We start from the raw sequence: 20008 nt of genomic DNA, 5'->3' as shown, positions 1-20008 counted from the left end.
CAGTGTACCTTGTACCCTGGGGACTGTGGCCTGGTTGTAGAGGACCAAGTTGGGCATCCCTGTTGGAGACACCGACAGTGGGAGCTGGTCACCAAGTGGAAGTTTCCCAGTGATTTTCTTTCCCTGAGCCTGATCCAGAATCGGGCGTGTGCATAAAGACACACATGGAAGCCCATGGGTTCCAATAAAGTGTGAACACAAGGGAGAAAATTCAGGGCTTCTTCTCGAGCCAGCCTGAGTTTGAATTCCAGCTTGGTCTTTGTGCTGGACCTTGGACTGCATTTGGATCTCTGTGAGCCTTGGTTTCCCTCCACTAAGAAACCTGGGTAGTGGGGAAATCTCATGGGTTGTTGAGATCCCAGATGATCGTGTGTATAAATGCTGGGCCAGGCATGTACAGAGTGGGTCGAGTACCTTCTTATTTAGGAGAAGAAGCTATAACCTGGAACTCTGTCAAGGGAGGGGTGACGGCTGGGCCAGTGAGCTCCTGAGGGTGACTGTCCCCCTATAAGCTCTGGAGGGGATCTCCACTTATCATGGGGCCTCCCCGCTCCTGTTTCTCCATGGGAGGTAATGCTTAGGAAGAAAACACGGAAGGCTGAGCCAGGCCCGGGCTTGCTACCTGCAGCACTCCTAGGTGATGAGATGAGACCCAGACACTTCAGAAGTAGGAACAACTTACAATAGCAGGAAGGGACAAAGACCAAGCCGGGTCAGCCACCACAAGGGAACCTGGGACGCCTCCCCGAGATTCCTCCCACCAAGGGAAAGGCCTGGGGCAGGGGTGCCCAGGTGTGGAGGGTGGGAGGGTGCGTGGGCCTGGACGGGGGCAGGCAGGACAGATTTCCAGGGCCCCTCGATGTCGGTACAACCCCCGCCCCCAAGGCGGACAGTAAACAAAAAGGCAAGAGACTGGGGGTGTGTGATAGAAATAAAACCACTTTACTGTTTAGAATAAAGGACACACAGTAAAAAGTGAACCCTAGGCAACATTACAAGACAATATACATTCACGGAATATAAAATTCATAAATAACATGGAGGAAAACTGTAAACAATGCTACAAAATTTAGCAACAAATACATTCCTTCCGGACAGGGTTTTCTCTCTTTTTTTTTTTTCCCTCTGGGTGGTTTCTCTCCATCACTTCTGGGGTTCAGCACAGCAGACCGGCTAAAGGGGAAGGTGGAGGATCAGGAGACTCTCAGAAGCCCCCGCAGCATGACGCAGTTCTCCTCACTTCTTGCCCCCCAAGAGCCCGATTTGGAAGTTGTTGGTATCCGCCTCCCTGACCTACTTTGTTGTGCTTGTGACATTAGATCTTTTTTTTTTCATGTTTCTCTCTGATGGAAATACTCAGATCATTTTACTTCAGGTGGGTAAGAGCCAAATCCTTGGGTGCCATCTTGGGGCCATCCACATTGTCCAACATCATGCAAAAGATGAAGGGGAAGGGCTGAGGCAGGGAAGGAAACACACTCCTGGGGCCACAGTTCTCCTGGATGGAGCCATTCCCAGGTCACAGAGCTCTAGGGCTGTCGCTCAGCTGCCCTGAGGCAGGTTGGGGTGGGGGATGGTAAAGAAGTGAGGTCTACTCTTATCTACCCCCGTCATAGCCGAGCTCTGGCCTGGAAGCAACAGCCTGGGCTTCCTGGATGAGGAGGCAGAAGGGTGGAATCACTGTTCCCCGTGGCTCTGGAATTTTAGGAGAAATCATGGCTTCCCAACGGGGTGGGAGAAAGGGCTTGAGGGGAACAGGAATGGGAGTTGGCAGGGGATGACCAGGGCCAGCTGATAAAAAACAAGGACAGGAAATGCACTTGGTCTGTTTCCTTCTCCTTCGTCTTCAGGGAATCCCTGGGACTCGGGTGGGGAGGAGACGGGAGGAGTGTCTCCAATCCTAGCTCCTTCTAGTTTCCCGAATTTGCCAATCTCGCTGCCTGCCCAAGTAGAAGTATTTTATCCTCGATTCCACTGTAGAATTTGATTCAGGAAAATGGCGGCATGTGGGTTACATATTTTTGTTTCTCTTAGACACAAGGTACACATATTACAGACATGACACAAGATTTAGCAAAATCAAACAGTCACGACATGATGGAAATACAGAAGTGTCTCGGCTGCATAAATGACTTTAAATTATACAGTGAGTGAACAGGTGAAATAAACAAAGCTATAGCTTATAGAAAGCTCAAAAACCGCCCTCTGACAACATCACTTTGCAAAACACCCTTCCTTGCCCAGGACCTCCCCACCAGGGCCCAGCAGACGGGGCCACAGTTTGGCCAACTGATTCACTCTGCAGGGACACTTCAGGTGCTTCATGATCAGGCCTCACCCCAAGTCCCTTCTTATGTCAGTAGGGGTGACCACCACAGGGACTGGGAATGGCCAGACACCTCCCAGAAGGAGAGGCTGATGTCCACTTGTGGGGGGACACTCGTGTGTGCTGGGTCAGGAGCTCCACCTCGAGAGATTCTGAGCTTGAAAGAGATGATCCCAAACCAAGTCTGTGGCTCACCCCTTGGAGACCACTCACTCATGTGCTGGCCTCAGCTCCTCCTGCTCCCACTGCCCCACAGAGAAGGCCAAACCTCCCGCATCCCCCTGGCCAAATGGCATGACCACAAGGGGAAATGATCTCACGGAAACCCACCCCGAGTTCCGCCTTTCCCATCCTGCCTGGGTATTTGTGTGTGGGAGAAACACTACAGCTCCTTGTCTACTTCTGTTCTTTGTTTTTCCTCTTGTTACAACGGGCAGCTCTGCTTCCTAGAGTGGAATAAACTGAAGATACAAATACTAATAGATGATAAATACCCATAATCTGAAGAAAGGGACAGAGAGCGATCATGTTAAAGGTCACCATCCTACCATACCCAGCTCTGAACAATATACATCATCACCTACTCTCAGCATCTCGCCTTTGACACTCAAAACTTAAAATAATTTTATTTAATAGGAGAATTTATATTATAGTTTTATTTCAAAAAAAAAAAAAAACACAACAAAAACCCTACAGCTGATTCCAGAGTGGGGCTTCTCTGGGGACCACCCACATTATCTCCATGAGGTGAGGACCTGAGCAGGTGGCATCCACCCACCAGGGAGCCGGGAAGAAGCCCAAGAGAGGTGGGCACCTGGCGGAGGCTGGACGCTCTGCAGCTGTCCCATGGCCCCTGACCCACAGAAACTCCACTGCCACCTGCCAAACTAGCGAGGCAGTTTATGTGACAGTCCCCAAACACAGAGCAGAAGAAAAGGAGCAGGACAGAAGTCAGAGGACCCCAGTTATAGGGAAGAGAGGGTGCTGAAGATGTTCAGGATTTCAAATTTTAATTAAAATGAAAAAAAAAGTCAACTTGGAATGTCATGATTTTCTTCAAACAAGCAACAACAACAAAATAGAGATTAAACTATTGGCGTATTTAACAGCATTGAATAGAATTCTGTGTCCTGTAAAAAAATTAGCTTATGTCCCCATGTGGGCATATGCAAATGTGGATACAAACACATCCCCCCCAGGTGAGCTAAACTCTACTTTGGAAACAGTAATCTCTACCCAAATCTACATGGCTATATCTGTGGATAGTATAAAGTGTGTGTCTTTCTCTGATTTACATCAAGGCAAGCTCCGGGCCAGACCTCCCAAAGAGTTTCCCGGGACATCTTAAGGGAGGTGGGGGAGAAGAAGGACATTCATCTCAGTCTTTCACCTGAGCTCGTGCACAAGGAAGAGAGGTGCCTCCTGACTGCAGGCAGATGTTTAAGTCGTCACCAACCGAGAAAGCTCTGTCTTCTGGCCTGGCTGCTCGCTCCAGGCTCAGAAACATCTGGTCAACCCAAGCATCACCGGGATGGGAGAACAGCGTGTGCCGCGTGTCTCAGACCCTCCCCTGAAGTCGGCTCCTCCCTTCCGCAATCTGGCTCACAGACTCAGACTGGCAGTCTGGCTGGGACCTGCAGTAGCATGTCCTCTGGGTGTAAGATCTTCCACCCACCCCGAGTCTGCCTGGTGCTGCCCTAGACTGATCTAGAAAGAGCTGGCCTTCCGGCAGCTTCTTTTGTCTGTGTCCTTTCTGTAGTGGGTGGAGGAGGACACGGGGAGGAGGGTGTGGAGATGGTCAAGTGGGAGAGAAGAGAGCGGAGTAGGGATTACAATGCCCGGATGTGGTAGGTTTTTCGATTTCTGTTTTCCTAAAAAAATAGACGTTATCTATCTATCACGAAGACAGGCATGGGCCAGAAACTCTCAGGTGGAAGTGGGTGATGTCAAAACCAAGGAGAAGGGTGCAGGGGGCCGGGAGGATAGTCCAAATCAACTCCATAGACAGCACAGGCGTTTCTTTAAGTGTTCGAAGTGCTAAATTTGCGAGAAAACAGGCACTAATTTCATTGTCATCATCTGGGAAGAGTTAGTGTCCGAGGGAAGCTCAGCGGGAAGGGAGGGAGGTGAGGCGGGGTTGGGTCTGGGCTCAGGGGTCTGTGGCATTGATGATGCTTTTGTCCGGGGGGGCCCACCCTCGGTACCAGCTGCAGTAGCCACCTTTCTGCCGGATGCAGGCATAGTGTTTGGACTGGTAGCCAGGGTAGCCGAAATTGGAGAGCATGTCGGTCCAGAGACACTCGTTCTTGGAGGTCACAAAGCAAGGCAGGTAGTAGCAGGACTTGATCTGCAATAAGAAACAACCAACAGTGAGGGGATCCGGGCCTGGTGCCACTCCAAGTCTACATTTAGACCCTAGGACCACTGCAGGGGATGGCCGAACACACCAGTCCTTTAGTGGTAACATAAGTAACGCTAACTCATGTTTATTGATGCCTACTGTATACCAGATATTGAGCTGCTATGTTAATCCCCTTAATTCCTGGTACAGTTGCCCCAGGCTTACCTTGCAGTTGCACCCCAGGTGGTAGCGATAGTTCAGCCCCTTGCGCTGGGACAGGGTGAGCTGGTCCCACCGCTCCACGAAGTTGCACAGCCCGGTGTACATCTTGCCGTCGTAGACGCGGCCTGGGGAGGAGGCGGGGCCAGAGGAGAGCTGCTGGGTCCAGAGCCCGCCAGAGGGAGGGCCCTATGGCCAGGCACCGTGCTGGGCAGTCATCAGACCCACGATTCTATTTCACCTCCCCCAACCCCTTTAGAGTCGGCCATGGCCCCCTGTTCCACAGGAGATGAGACCCAAGAGGCATCAGCCCGTGGTCCAAGGTACCAGAACCATTGGGCCTCGGAACAAGGCCTAGAGCCCGACTCCTCGCTCCCCTTCTGTGGGTTTGCTTTTTTCCTGTTACTGCACCGACTGCCCCAAGGTCACGACCTTCAGACAAAGGCCTGACAGGCTGTCTGCAAGGTGCTGTGGGACAGAATCTGCACTCACGGTAAAGCTGAGAAACTAGAGATCGATCGAGAGGGCCCAGGATGACCTGAAACCCGGCCTCGGTGTAGGAGCCACCAAAGGCCCTGTCCAGCTGAGGAACAGTCCTGGACTCAACAGTGGGACTCCTCAGGATCACAGGACCCAGGCTAATATCCCCAGGACCCCAAGTCAGCTCCCCAGACCCGTCAGCTCCAAGACCCCCTGGCCTCGGTGCTCCTGTGGCCATTACCTGTCAGCAGGTACTGGTACTTGTTGACCTCCAGCTTCAGGCCACAGAGACTCTCGGAGGCTTCCGTGTGGATGTACTGAACATGGGGCATCTTGGTGAAGCCTCGGTACATCTGTGGGCAGAGAGGACGTCGTGAGAAGAGACCCAGGGCCCAGACAGCACGCTGTCATCTGAGATAAAGGACAGGGTCCCCCTCTGCAGACATTAAGTCATAGACCTACCCACCCAGGACCCCCTTCACCCAGAGGAGGCCACCTGCCCTTTTTTCTGAGTTAGTTTGTGCCTTCCCCGGGGACCCGGTCCTGACAGTCCCATTCCCCATTCCAGCTGCCCCACAACATCCCTCCAGCCACATATTTCTCCATTCCCAACACCTTTTCATAAATCCAAAGAAAATGCTCTGAAACGGGTCCCCTTGCCTTTCCTGCCACAGCCCTGAGCTCTGAGGGGACAGGCAGCCAACCAGAATTCGAATGACATCCCTGACACTTTTCAGGTACCAAGGTGCAAGGGTATCCTGAGAACATGAATCCCACATTGCAGACGACACTCAGAGATCCTCTGTGGCTGGGGAGACCTGAACCCAGGCCTGGGGGGCCCATGTTTGTATTCTTCTGAGCGTCTGGAGGAGGCGTTAGGATGGTGACTCCAGAGGAGCCTCATAAACATGTATACAGAATGCAAAGGTTTCTATCTAAGCATTTAATGATTATTAACCGGAACCGCATGCGAGCGCTGACACCCCACCATTTTCATCTATGACATGATCTAATACAGTGGCTCTTGAATGGAGGCACTGCTCCCTCCTTGGAAACGGGAGGGAACCTGGCAATGACTGGAGATGCGTTTGGTTGTCATGAGAAGGGAGAGACAGGAGAGCCGTCCGGCCACAGCCCCGAGGTTAGGAGAGTCTGCTGTGGTCCCAACTCATCTAATGCCCATAAGGCCCCGCGAGGTGGCTCATCCTGCCCTGGTACCAAGGAGGAGCAGGAGCCTTTCCAAGGCCACAGAGTCTACGCAGTGGACCGCGGGAGTCCGCGCTCTTCACCCTCATCCTGCGCCTCTTTTCCGCAGCCTGGGAAGCTCAGGACCCGGGGCTTCTGCTACAGAAAATGCCATTTCCATTTATTATGGCTCTCGAGGCTCCTTTGTCAGTGTGCGCTCAGAGACCCGGGGATTGTCACAGAGGCTTAATCCACTCTGCGATTCCAGGTTGGTCCACAAGAGTCAGCAGGCCCCCATGTGCCCAGGCAACCGTATCCTCCATGTGAGCCGCGGAGGCTGGGTCTCAGAGTGCTCAGGCCCTGGGCCACTTGTGGTCTCTGGGCCTGTCCCAGGGCTTTACAATAGGACAATGTCCCTACTTTAGTCCCTGGCATGCGTTATTAATCTACTTATGATAATTAATACACAGCCAGACACCCCCCCGTTGGTGCCTCCTTCATGCCTGCACTCGGTCTGATGGGCTGATTGCCGCCTTGTCTTCTCTTAACCAGTGGCTGGCGGGCAAGGGTAGAAGGTCACAAGGACCTTTACATCCTAAAGTCTCCCACTGGACCTCAGGGGTTTGGGAGACAGAAATTCTGTGTGGCTGGTGAGAGCTGAACTCAGGCCTAGAGTTCCCCATGTTGTTAATTCTTCTGAGCATCTGGAGAAGGCGTTAGGATCTTTACTCCAGAGGAGCCTCATAAACACAAAATGCAAAGATTTCTAACTAAGCATTTAATAAATTTTTAAGTAGAACCATAATGGATTCAGATGTCTCCTTTCTGAACCCATCTTCTCCCTGAAGGCCTCACAGGTACACAAGGAAACACAGCCAAAGTGCTGGCCACACTTGGTGTTTCATTAGGCCATGGGGGTCAGCAGGGCATCAGGTCAGGATGGCCCCTGGCTGGCTTAAAGAGGACCTGCTGCTGCAGCCATCCAGTGTGGCCCACAAAGAACACCCCACCCTTACTTCTGTGCCCAGCAAGTTCTCACGTTGGTGCAAGTGTTCCTCGGGGTTTGGGTAAAGGTTTCCGCTGAGCACTTGCTTAGGTCCTTGGGGCCCAGACTATGAGAACCTCGGCTCGTTCTGTGTCTGTCTCTCCTTTCTCTCTCTGCTTTATGGGCAGAGTCAAGACCCTGTGGAGGGTCCAGAGATCTGAAATGCTCATGGCAATCAGCTGGGCCTCCCCACTACTCCCGTCTGAAGGAGCCCGTATGTTAACATGGCTCCTCGAGCTCACACACAGGACAGCTGTGGGTGCAGAACAGAAAACCGGGCCTGACAAACACGGGACTGCGTGCTGGGGGTTAATTCTGAAAACAACAATATGGCAAAGGTAGATTCTACCCATTGACTTGTCTTCCCTTTATAGTAATCGCCTGATTATGGATAGGCATATTGTGTCTGCAATCACAGAAGACTGAGAATTGGTTTGGCAAATTTGAGAGGCTTAGACTAGGTTTCTAATATCCTGAAACCAGAGAACCATAGAAAATCAGGATAAGAGAGGACACCAAAGGTCACCTAATCCAACCAGTGTCTCAGGGGATTAGTGATGAACACAGGTTCCGTGGACTGACAGTTTGAATCCTGTCCCTGACATATTCTAGCCACTTGGAAAGTTCCTTATTCTCCTTGGGCCTCAGTTTGTTCATCTGTGGCTTTGAGAATTAGATGACTTCGAATAGCACTTGGCAGACAGCACTGAGTAAAAGTTAGCTTCAAACCAGTTATTCCAAAATCGGGGAGGAGAGGAGTGGAGGGTTTGGTCCCTGCTCTGCCCAGTGTCGTCTCTCAGGAGCAGTGGTGGTGGTTCAGGCTGGCCCAAAGCCCTGCTCAGAAGCAGGCCATTCTCATCCAGCTGGACTCCGCCTACCCCATAGAGTCTCGGCCCAGGAGAGTGGGGGGCGGGAGGGCGGTTCCCTGTGGGCTGGGGGCCAGAGAGCCTTCCAGCTGCAGCTTCAAAAGCCAGACCCTGCTTTTGCTTATTTGATTAGACAAACCGCTGAGGGAAGGGGCCGAGCATTCCGACCGCCCAGCAGATCTGTCCTGCTCATAGTCAGGACGTGCAAAGCTCATGACCAGCACGTGTCCTCCAGGATTCTCTTGGGACCAGCTGGGACATAATGTCCCCCACGTGTTGTCCCCTGCAGCCTGCCCGAGAGCCTGCACAAACAACAGCTCTTGGCAAACTGGACAGCTTTCTCATGGTCCTGATGGGAGATAAGGTCCCCACCGATGACAGCGGCCAGTTCTGGAAACTTCCACCTTTGCACTAGGCCCAATGCCTGAGCCCCAGCTAACCCCCAAGTCTGGGTTTGCAATGAGCTGCCTCCATGTTCTGGCACCTGCACCCCTCACCACACACCCATGGGTCTCCGCACACTCGAGGTTTGCCCAAGGGAAGGGTCAGAGGCTGTGGAGTTAGCAGCTGGGGGCAGGGGGTCTGCCCACCTGGCATCAGAGGCCAGGCAGGGCTGGGGTCTCATGTTCTCTAAGCTCTTTCAGTCCTGCTGGAGGGGAGCCCTCGTCTCCCCATCTGACTCTCTAATCTGCCAGAACAAAGCCTCCAAGGAACCCTGCCAAAACCCATGTGGACCCGCCTCCTGGCTCTCCTGCCTCCCTCCTCCCCAGATTTTTCGGATCCACCCTCTGCAGCTGCATGTCAAGAGCTACGGGCGGGATCATGCACGGAGGAATCCAGGCCGACCTCTTTTGGTTCCCTGGGGGACCTAGCACAAGGGGGGTGAGGGTGTGGGGGAGACCCAAAGCGGGTGGGAATAACCAGTCAGCCTGCAGCCCCGATGCTCTGTTACCTCCTTGCTGGCAAAGACCCTGCGGCCTAGGTCTGCTTTACTACTTTCTAGATGCACGATCCTGACTGTCTCATAACCTTCCAACTCTCAGGGGCCTCACCTGTAAAATAGAGGGTGAAGTGTGGCTGTTTTGCACCCAGACACGAGGACTGACCTCTGCAAAGGTTAACAGAATGGCTGGTACAGTCCAAATGCCCACTACATGTCGCCTGCATGCTGTCCTGTGTGAATTGTAACAAGTATTATCACTGCGACCCCAGCTCACGTCCCGGGGCTAAGCACAGAGGAGATGGAAGGAAGGATACGGTGGGTGGACGGCGTCCTCCCTGACTTGCAGGCAGGTGGCCTGAAAGGCACTGACCTGAGCTGAGGGTCATAATGCTGGGCCAGTAGGAGAGTCAGTGTGACTGGTGAGTGAAGTTAGGGAGCAGGGAGATCTGGGAATTCCTATGAGGACACACAGGACCAGGAGGGGACCCGATGCCTCAGCTCAGGAACCAGATCTGTCTTGAATTCAGTGCACGGTTCTGGGAACTTCATTTCCCCCTTGAGCCTCAGTCGGAAGTCAAGGAAAGAGTTTCGAGTGGCGTTCCTCACCCTGGGTACCCAGAACTAGGGGAGGAGGATGAACAGGAGCCTGAGCCCCCAGCCTGGAGTGGAGGCTGTGCTCAGAGGCTGGCGGGTGAGCACATGGCATCTGGCTCTTAACAAGTGCCACTGGCTGATGTGACGCCAGTCGGGGGATGGGACATTCTGCACACAGACAGGGCTCTGGTCACCCTGGCCTCCAGGCCTGGAGGGTGGAGGGAAGGCCAGCCAGCCTAGGAACTGCCGCCTCTAGCTAGCTCCCTCCTGGCTCCTTGCCAGCCTCAGGGTCCAGTGATGAGGACCACGGCAGGGCAGGGCCAGGCAGGCTGGCACTGTGCTGCCAAACTCTACTTGGTCTAATATGCGCTGGGTTCCTGTGCCGGACGCCAGGGGCTGACAAGTGGGCTTTGCCCTTGCCGGTTCCCCACCTCCGCCCACGCTCCATTCCCCAGGCCCTCTGAAGACACAAGCGGTCTCATGACTGAGCTCAGGCAGGCGAGGGCAACTGGCCAGGCCTGACTCTGGAATTACATAACCAGAAGGCTGCAGATGTTTCCAAAATTGAATCCAAAGCAACAGGTTCCGCAAAATCAGAGCAGCTAGCCTCAGGCCCCAGGAAAGGAATAACGAGGCCTTGAGGCTGGCCTCTGGGGTGGCCGGCTACCACTGTGGACGCTGTCCCTCCCCCAGCTCGAGATCCCATGAGGGCTGAAGCTCATCTCCTCTTGGCAGTTTTCAGATCTCTACGGTCCCAGCTTCATCCCACGATCAGGTGGAGATACATCCACCAAGTCCCCACTGCATGCCAGGTCCTACCCTAATGACTGGGGACATAATATGAGCCATGAGTCAGAGGGCCAGCAGCTTCCTTGGACCTGAGCACATCAGATCTCGAACTACCGCTCGGTCACAGGCAGGACTCCCTTCTCCCAACCTGACCACAGTCGTCCCCCGTGGGCGCCCTGGTTCCAGCTTCTGCGCACAGGGAGACCCTCACTGAGGCAGGGGCTGCAGGAGTGGCCTCGGCTCAGGGTGAAGCCCCAGGCCTCTGTGCCCAGGAAACACGAGGTACCTTCCCCGCGTGCACCACCAGCTCCTGCTGGAGTGGCACTGCCAAGCCCCTGGAATTAGAATGCCCGAGCCGGAAGGCCCCTTAGAGGGTCAAGCCCAAGCCATGAAGGGGAACAGATGGCAAGACTGAGGCCCAGGAAAGAGGGAGAGGCCCAGGCCAGTGAGCGAGTCAGAAGAATGGCTGAGCCCAGGGGGCAGCCTCTCCGCATGTCGCGTCGAGGTCTCTTCCCCAGTGCTTCAAGACGTCCCCATGCTCAGCGACAGATCTCACGACATGACATGTTTAGTGGACGCTGCCAACTCACTGGGATGAAGGAGTCAGCCAGAGCTGGGAGGGGGCAGCGCCCCCCCGGGGATGATGGGTGAGGTGTCAGTGTGAGGATCTCAGGCCACCTGTGGGCCTCAGTGGAAGACAGAGGCCCAGGGAGGACCAATGGCTTGGCCAAGGTCTCACGGCTGCCCAGGAACAAGGTCCTCCCTCCACCCTCTGGCTCCGGAGCTGGGCCTCCTAATGAGCACCTCTGGGTGGCTTCACCTGCACCCCTCCTCCTGCCTGTCACCTCCTGCTGCCTGAGCTGCGGCCTCTCCTGCAGGCAGAAGGCCTGGGGCTCAGACATCCCCCCGACTCAGCCTCCCTTGGCCAGGACCCCACGGGCCACCCCCAGGACCCCTCCTGGAGCCGGGGAGATAAAGCCACTCACCTTCATCTGCTTAATGGTGTAGACCAGGGTGCCGAAGGGCCCCTCCTTCACCAGCTTCTTCCCCACCACCTTGGCCCGGATCACTGCAGAGACAGGACAGAGACAGGGCCGAGGTTACACAGCTGACCACACAGGGGGGCATCTCAGTGGGCCAGTGAGCCCGGGCGGGGCCGGGAATGGCTCTCTGCCCTCAAGCCAATAGGAACAGACGCTAGTGTGTATCAGGAGGAGGCTGAGACCCGGGGCGAGCGAGGGTAGAGGAAGGAGACACAGCCATCATCCATGCTAAGGACCCCGGGCTCCCCACTGTCTGCCTGCAAGTCCCTAGGCCACCCTCACCCCAGCACAGCCTGGGGGTTCTTTCCTGTGGCTACACCATAGTCCCAAATCGACTTCTGTCAGCACTTCCTGTCCTCCCTCCAATGCCCACTGACAACACCACGGTCCCCAGGCCTGTTCCCTGTCCACCAGCACCCATGCCTGACCACCACCTCACTGGGGCGCTTCTGGTGCACAGGTGAATGGTCCAGGTCCAACATGTCCACAGGATCGATGCACCCAAGCTCCCTCAGTGTCCCTGGGCCGCACTCTGATCGGGCTCTCAGGACCCAGTGCCTCGATACCAAGGGGGACAGGAGAACCGCTCTATGGGAATGCAGGAAGGGCTGGGACCGGGGCTCCTGGGCCAGGCTGAGCGGTTGCAATGCGAGCCCAGACGTCGATGGCCATCGTTTTTGGTGAGTGCCCTCTGTTTCTGGACTGCCTTCCCTCTTCTATAAACAGGAATCACAGTGTTTCCAAACTCCTGCCTGGAAGGGTTAGGCAGGACGGTACAGGTGAACCTGACTTTGTCTTTGATGCAGTTGACTTTGATGTTATTACTATCCTCATGGGATGGGCGGACCATGCAAGGGCTGTGACAAGAGAATCGGCTCCTGTTTACTGTGCACCTACTATGTGTACCCGTTCCCTCCTCCACTCCTGGACAAGAGCAGTGTAAGCGTCCACACCACGGGGATGAGGGCACTGAGGGCGGAGAGAAGGTGCGTCCTCTTTCTGAGACTTTCTGATCCACACAGAGGGGCTGACTCTGAGATGATGAGAAGCTAGGCCACCAAGAGCATCCTCAAGTATTCCTGCAAACCAGACAGGAAGGAGCAAGTGGACAGGTCTTGAAAGGGGAGCAGATATTGCAGAGAGTGACACTCAAAAGAGACATCCTCCAATGGCAGGAAGGAGCCACGGAGGGCAAGGGGCCCGCTGCGGGGGCCTCCACAGATGGGCTGGTGCTCTCCCCCCAGGACCTGCAGGGGACAGAAGGGGTTCTGCTCTGAGACCCTGTCACCTCGGCCTATCCCAGCTTCCACTGAACTCAGACACATAGGTGCACACCCTGGGTTCCAAGCCACTTTTTGAGTAGATATTTTAAAAATGGTTGTTAAAAGAGATTTTTTTACACAACCCCCACCCCTTCTGGATTCCTCCCAGGATGAGGCTGGACCCTCCCCTTCCGGTCAGGCATGAAGTCAGGATTCAGAGGCCTCCAGGGCCCCTCCAGCCCTGCCTCGCCAGGGATGGCTAAACACGGCGTCCACTGGCAGAGGCTGCGACTTAGCCCGGGCAGCTCCAGTCAGGAGGAGGCACGGGGTCTTCCCGCATCTGTTTAAAAACCAGAGGCTGGCGGGGTCCCAGGCCAGCCTCCCAGACTGCGCCTACCTCCAGGTCTCACCGTGAGCAGAGCCTGGGCAGCCAGCCAGCCTCCCGGGGCCCAGGGACAGTTTCCCCTCCGTCGCCCACGAGCAGGTTGGAACAGCTAAACGCCAGGCAGAGAACAGGGCCTGCCAGACCTTCCAGTGATCCTTCCTCCGTGATCCTTCCTCATCTGCTGCTTCAACAGGGAAGGGGGGGGGGGCAACAGGGAGCCTCTGAGGAGCGACCTCTACCCTTTCCTGGCTCAGAAATGGCTCCACAGGATTCAGACATAAAATGCTTAAGCAGCCCTGCCCCGCAAACCTGGGTACCGCCCGGGGCTTCCGCAACGCTGCTCTTACCCCAAAGTGGCCTGAGCCATTGAAGTCTAAGGCCCTGTCACTCCTTGCTACCTCAAGTCATATTTAAGCCGCCAACTCTTGCATCTCGGGATGGCCTTGTGAAAATGAGAATAGGATTTTGTTGTCAGAAAGTTAAAACAGAAAAGAAAAAAGTTACCACAGAGAGTTCCTCCATTACTAGGTGGCCTTCCAGGGTCTTTTTCTCTCCAAAATCTCTCTGACTTTATTGGCCCAGTGCCTTTCAAGCAGCTTAGAAGTGACACACTTCTCCTGAACCTGACAGGTTCAGCATCCGTGCTATGTGATCCTCAGGAAGTTACTAAACCTCTCTGAGCCTTCGCATCCGAATCTATAAAACGGGAGTGATAAAAACAAAACCTCCTAAAGTTGCTGTGAGGGTTGAGTATGAGCACTAAGAGCAGAGCGTGGCGCATCCCAAGCCCCAAGCTTCTGCTAGCATCCTGGAGCACTGTCAGCTAAGGCCAGGAGTTCTCCTGAGGACCTGAGGAAAGGCGAACCTGTCCGGGCATTCCTGGTGGGACTGCAGGGAGGGGTGGGGACCTAAACACAGCAGTCAGAACAGGTGTGCAAGGTGTTTTAGGCCTGGCACCTGCTGGGTTCCAAATACCTGTCCTCCTCAGCACCCACACACAGCCCGCGAGCAGCCCAGCAGACCCAGGACGACGAGATGTGTTTATGGTCCAGAAAGACGAAGGCGAGAGGGCCCAGGACAGAGGCCACGCCAGTGTGTTCCTCACCAAAATAAAACTCCACTAAACTGAGCTAAGAGTCAAGTGACATTCAGTTCTCTTCCAGACAGAGTCACAAAGTCCTCCCATCAAATCGTGGCCAACTCCAGATCCGCCTCTTTGGCCTATGAATGAAAACATCTTCATTTGCTTTGGTTTCTCCTCTGCAACTCAGATGTGCGCTGTTGCGACTTTGGGCTTCTGTGTCCAGCAGCAAGGGCTCCCCGGGCCTTCCCCCAGGGGTCACAGAAGGGGGGATCACGGTCCCCCAAAGGCAACACAGCTCCCAAACTGGCCGCTGGCTGCTTTCGGCTGTTCCTTCCACCTGGGAGTGGCCGCTAAAGCCCGCTGTGTGGACAGGCTGGGGTTCTCCTGATTCCTGTGTGGACAGGCTGGACACAGGTTCTCCTGATTCCTGCTCCTGTTGGGGAGCAGCCCCCACACTGTCCTCTAACAGCAAAGCCAAACCCGGTGTGAACCAGGTTGGCATCTGGAACACTGGGTGAGCCGTGAGGCAAGAGCAAGAAATGGAAGCCCAGATTCTGGCTTCCGAAGACGCCATGTAGCAGGGATACAGGGTGAACAGATGGTGTTAGGGGACAAATCTCAAAGGGACAGAAGTGCCAGGCAGGCCAGGGAGGAATGCGGCTCAGTCTGAATCTCAGCCTCTCGCCTCTCCTGTCCCTTTGGGTCTGCCCCTGGGAAGGGAATCTGGCCTGCTGGGGCTATAGAGATTAAGGAGTAAGTAATATTCGAACTAAAAAGTTTCTAAGAAACTGACCCGTGGCCAAGCACTGGCCCAGAATGTGAGTGGTCCTGAAAAAAGAAACTGGGGTGCGTGTGTGTGTGTGTGTGTGTGTGTGCAAGCGCGCGTACGCACGTGTGTTCAAAGTTGCCACACTGACCTACAGATACGTTTGGACACCTCTTAAGGCCCGGGAACGCAGGCTCAAAAGTCTACTGAGTCATCTTCTCTTCTTTGAAGTAATTTTCTTGGCGGGAAGGCTAGGAGAATTTGCAAAAACAAGGCGAACAGAGCCCACATCTTTCAGAAGCATCCCTTCCCCGGCCCATCCCGGGCCTCCATTCCTTGGCCACGTGGTCCTCACAGCACAAGGTTTAAACAAAAACAATTTCCGCAGCAAACAGGATTCGGCTCCCAGGGCAGCTTACTGGGGGTCCCTGGGAACGGCACATCTGCTGCTCATCAGCTATCCTGAGGACACCCTGGAGCCGGCCCCAGCTCTCCTCCTCCCTCCACTCCCCACCCAGCATCCTCATCCACCTCCAGACCGTTCTGCCCCACTGAAGGCCGGGCTTTCCACGGCCGGCGCGGGGGCTGCAACCAGGCTGCGGCTTGGCAGGTTGGGGAACAAGGACCCTCCACTGAATCCAGTCTCCCTGCTCAGCTCATCTTTCCCTCCTGTCCCCATCACAAGGAGGGACCCTACAGGACCCTGGCTCCACCGTCCAAGCACATGCCCAACTGCAGCAGCCCCCGGGGGACCAGGACTCTGCATCCCAGGCCGCGCAGGGAGGGCAGAGCCAGGCTCCTCACTGCCCACGCCACTTCCCACCCAGGGCGGCCATTTCTTTGCATCCCCAAGTCTAGAGAAGAATGGCAGCCGGATGACAGCAACCACCGCTCACCCAACACCACCACTGTGTGCCTGTCACCTGTGTCCTCAGAGGGACCCCGGAAGGTGGCAGTTAGGGTGCCTGTGGTGTCCTAGTTTCCCAATCATGGAAAGGTGGATCCGCTACCCTGGGAGCAGTTTTGCATCCCAGTGGGGGAAAGAAATCGGAGAGTCTCCCGGGTTAGGAGACGACCTTCAAGACTTTACAGAGGATCTGTGCCGATCGCAGAATAGCTGATAACTGTACTCTCACCCACCCCCGTGTCCACTCTGCTGCAGATCAGAGGAGACTGACTGCAAGGAGGAAGGACCCCTCCTAAGTCCCCAACAGCTCCACAGCCCCTAGCCACCCCACTGCACCCTTCCCAGACACGTGCGCGCGCGGTACTGAAGGCAATCTACCGCTAACACCATCAGCAATGCAGCGGCTCATGCTCCCTGCTCCCCAGCACAGGACCCCTGATGGTGTTTCCCGCCACCCGGGAGTTTCGATTAACCAGGCTGATTGATTAAATGAGACAACATCCCTGTTCAAAGGCACTTCATCACCTCGAAGCTAGACAGGTGACACCCGGGGACAGGGCTGCTGGTGAGCCCTGGTGGCCCCTTTAATTCACTCATCCCAGGAAAACAGCACGAGGGCCTGGACGCGCCGGGGACTTGGCACCTCCCCAGCCCCCGAGGGACTGCAGCATCCTCCCCAGTGGCCGCTTCAAGGTCCGCCGCAAATTTCTGCCACCTCTTTGGTGAGACTTTGATGATGTAGAGTAGAGAGGGGGCCACAGAGAGGAAGGCGGACAGCAGGGGCCTGGCCCTGCCCTGACTGGGGCCAGCTGGTCCAGCCTGTGGGTCACCGCAGTCCCACGTCCCCCCTGAAAATCTTCTAAAAGACCCAGAGCTGGCTGGGCAGATGGAGAGAACCCTAGAGAAGCATCTTTGGTGCTCTGGATGACCTTGAGCCAGTCACTGCCCATCCTGGCATATAAATCCTGGGTGACAATGGCCAAACTCGGTGGGCTCTTTCAGTGACCTAAGCCCCCCCCACCCCGACCTGCCCATGACAGGTCACCCATGACCTTCATGAGGCTCCAATCCATTCAGCAGTGGGCTCTGAGTCTTCCTCATATTCACACTCCGCTGTGGCTTTCAATGCAACCCGCACAATGACTCCTCCCACTTCTGTGCGGCCTCCAAGCCAGGACCCCAGGACCTTTGCACGCATCTCTCCAAGGCCCACCTTTCGTCTGCTTTTACACCTGAGGACCAGTAAGACCTCTGAAGTCCAAGCCCTCCAACATGGAGCCTCACCCACACCTGGGTCTCCCAGGGCCCTCTCCACCACAGGAAATGGTGACTTGTTCCATTCCAGCACCCCAAACACACCCCAGGCCCTGCCCCTGCGGCTCCCCCTCCCTCACAGGTGACTCCCTCCCTCCCCTGTTCAAGTCACCAGGTCAGGGGACCGTCTCTGATCCCTGATGCCAGCACAACCCTCCCCAGCAGCCCCCACACCACCCCCAAGCCTCACCGAGCCCCACCGGACACTTGGCACCATCGGATACAATGCAGAAGCCTCACATAGTAGGCATCTAGTATGTTTTTGCTGAATACATGAAATTAAATATTATTTGGTGTCTAAAGCGCCCCACGTGGAGGAGGGCGACTTAAAAATAGATTCAATAACTCTCTGGTGTCCACTGTGGGAAACAACCAAGTCCTGAGCCTTGCTGGGTCACAGGAGCCGGGGGCCACGTTACCGAACCTTAGGGACTGGCCGGCCTCAGGGACACCAGGAGAAATGAGGGCCCTAGGAACTCAGGGGCCCTGTACAGGTGACAGGCGATCCCAGAGAAGTGTGGCAGGCACAGGGCTATCAGGAGTCCCCCAGTCACAGAGGGGGTGGAGTCCGCTGGGGGAGGGGCGTGGGGCGCTCCCTGGGGGTGACAGGGGATAGGGATCTGGCCCGTCCTGCAGGAGAGACTGGGTTTGTTGCACGTGAACCTAGAAGCAGCAGAAGTCTGGAGAAGCCCTGGGAGGAGGGGTGAGGAGACCGGCAGAAGAGCATCTGGGCCCAGGGCAAATCCAGGCCCCACTTCCCGCCCTTCCAGGAAGACGCCCCCCCTTGCCCCCCACAAGTAGGCTCCTCCTGCATCCTACCCAGGTCCCCAGGGCCCTTCTCTCTTGTCAGTTTCAAAGGCCCTGCTCGTTGATGTCCAAGCCAAGGCCAGACGTTCAGATGCCCTCCCCATCAAGATAACCGTCTCCAGTTCAAAGCCCACCCTGACTAACTCTTTCCGTTGAGTAAAAATATTAATCTTGGTTTTATTTAAGCAGGTTTTTTTGGCAAGAAATGAACGCCTGTGGCTAAAAATGAACCCAAATACACACACACACTCAGGGAATCTGGAGAGATGCAAATCATTTCAGCCCAAGTTTCCATCTCAGCGAAGGCTATTAAAGCCGAAAGGATATGAAAATCTCCCTGCCCAGTGCTCCCTCCCGGGGCTCCGTGCCCGCCTTGTGCTCTGGGGTCCTCCGGGCAAGGCTGTCCCGGGGATGCCCTGAACTGGGCCTCCCGGGAGGGAGGGGGAGCGTGGGGCTCCCCTCACCTTCTAAGCACCGAGCATTTCTGCTTGGGCAGCCCGGGAAGCACCAGGCCCCAGCTGGTGTCTGTTGGGTATGAAATAAAGGGGCCAGAGAGGGTTTGAGGGAAGGAAATGCGGACCCAGAAGGTCAGGCTGCCTGGAACTTGGAGATGACCCAGAGGAACACAGAACAAGCCCGGAGCCCCGCTCCTGTTTTCCTGGATGAAGAGCCGACCTCAATGGTCAACTATTAAGAGGCCAAATGTAAGCATCACCACCCAGGCGCATGCTTAGTTTGGGATTAATGCACTTAATTTCTAATCTAACTGCTTTTAAAGCCAGTCCCCCTTAATTGCTTCCTGGGCCACTGGCAATTTGGGAGAAAGATACGGATCATTGGGTCCAAACCAGGGGAAAAGCCCAAGGGCTGACTGGATTCTGGATGCAGGGCTGACTTTCCCAGGGAGGGAGAACTTCCCACCTGGGAAGGGACACGGCACTTCTGAGGTCTGGGTTTGCAAGGAGCCAGAAATGCCACCAAGGGTTCACCATGCCTGACGGGAATCACTGAGACTCACTCTGCAAAGGGAGGTCAGGAATGGTCCGCGGAAGCCATAAGGACGCAAGAGGGAAAAGGGGCCCTGGGCCACAAAGCCCCTCTCGTTCTCCTAGAGCCAGAGGGACCCACATCCCCACCCACATCCCCACCCAAGCCCCTCCCCCGGGGTTCACAGCGTCTACAATATTCACTTGACCAACTCTCCAGAGCTGGCTCCACTTCAAGATGTACCACTGCAAGTCTTCCAGGCCCGCCCAGCATGCCCCCTCTACGCTGGCCTGTCCTGGGATGTCCCCGGTCTTAGCAAAAATGCCTCCCTCCCTGGGCTTCTACCATACCTCTGTCTTCCTGCAAGGCCCACAGGCTGAAAGGCCGCCACCTCGGGAAGCTTCTGCCCACCCCAGGTGGAGTGGGGTCCTGCTTTGGCTTCTTCCAGCTGTGATCTTTAGTGACCGGTTCCTTGAGGGTCACTCGCATTCCTAAGGACAACCTGGGACACCTGCACCTGGCATAGCGTCTAGAATGTGGCAGAGGTTCCCAAAAGTTGACTGAATGAATGAACCAGGCTGGGGGGGGGGGGAACCAAAGGAACGGGGAAGGGAAGATGGGAAGGTTTTGTGTTGATCCTGTGGGGTCGGAAGTCCTGAAGGAAA

At 55.4% G+C, this 20008-nt stretch overlaps 2 protein-coding genes across 2 annotated transcripts in view; one reads left to right on the top strand and one right to left on the bottom strand.

The window, feature by feature from the left end:
- The window catches only part of SYN3 (synapsin III), a gene marked incomplete at its 3' end in the record, with an annotated part of 171043 nt that extends 167016 nt beyond the window's left edge, over window positions 1–4027 (top strand). Inside the window, exon 8 of the mRNA XM_081310861.1 lies at window positions 3935–4027. Coding sequence (XP_081166987.1) covers window positions 3935–4027 — 93 coding nt within the window. The remainder of the gene's footprint in view (window positions 1–3934) is intronic.
- Window positions 922–20008, bottom strand: part of TIMP3 (TIMP metallopeptidase inhibitor 3) — a 50195-nt gene continuing 31108 nt past the window's right edge. The window contains exons 2-5 of the mRNA XM_081311821.1: window positions 11775–11857; window positions 5608–5719; window positions 4893–5014; window positions 922–4673 (exon numbers count right to left, since the gene is read on the bottom strand). Coding sequence (XP_081167947.1) covers window positions 4476–4673; window positions 4893–5014; window positions 5608–5719; window positions 11775–11857 — 515 coding nt within the window. The 3' untranslated portion in view covers window positions 922–4475. The remainder of the gene's footprint in view (window positions 4674–4892; window positions 5015–5607; window positions 5720–11774; window positions 11858–20008) is intronic.

This window comes from Spermophilus citellus, assembly GCF_964194105.1.
Source record: "Spermophilus citellus genome assembly, chromosome: 10".
Classification (NCBI taxonomy): domain Eukaryota; kingdom Metazoa; phylum Chordata; class Mammalia; order Rodentia; family Sciuridae; genus Spermophilus; species Spermophilus citellus.
Note: the sequence above shows the minus strand (reverse complement) of the source record. Positions and strands in the feature narration are given on the sequence as shown.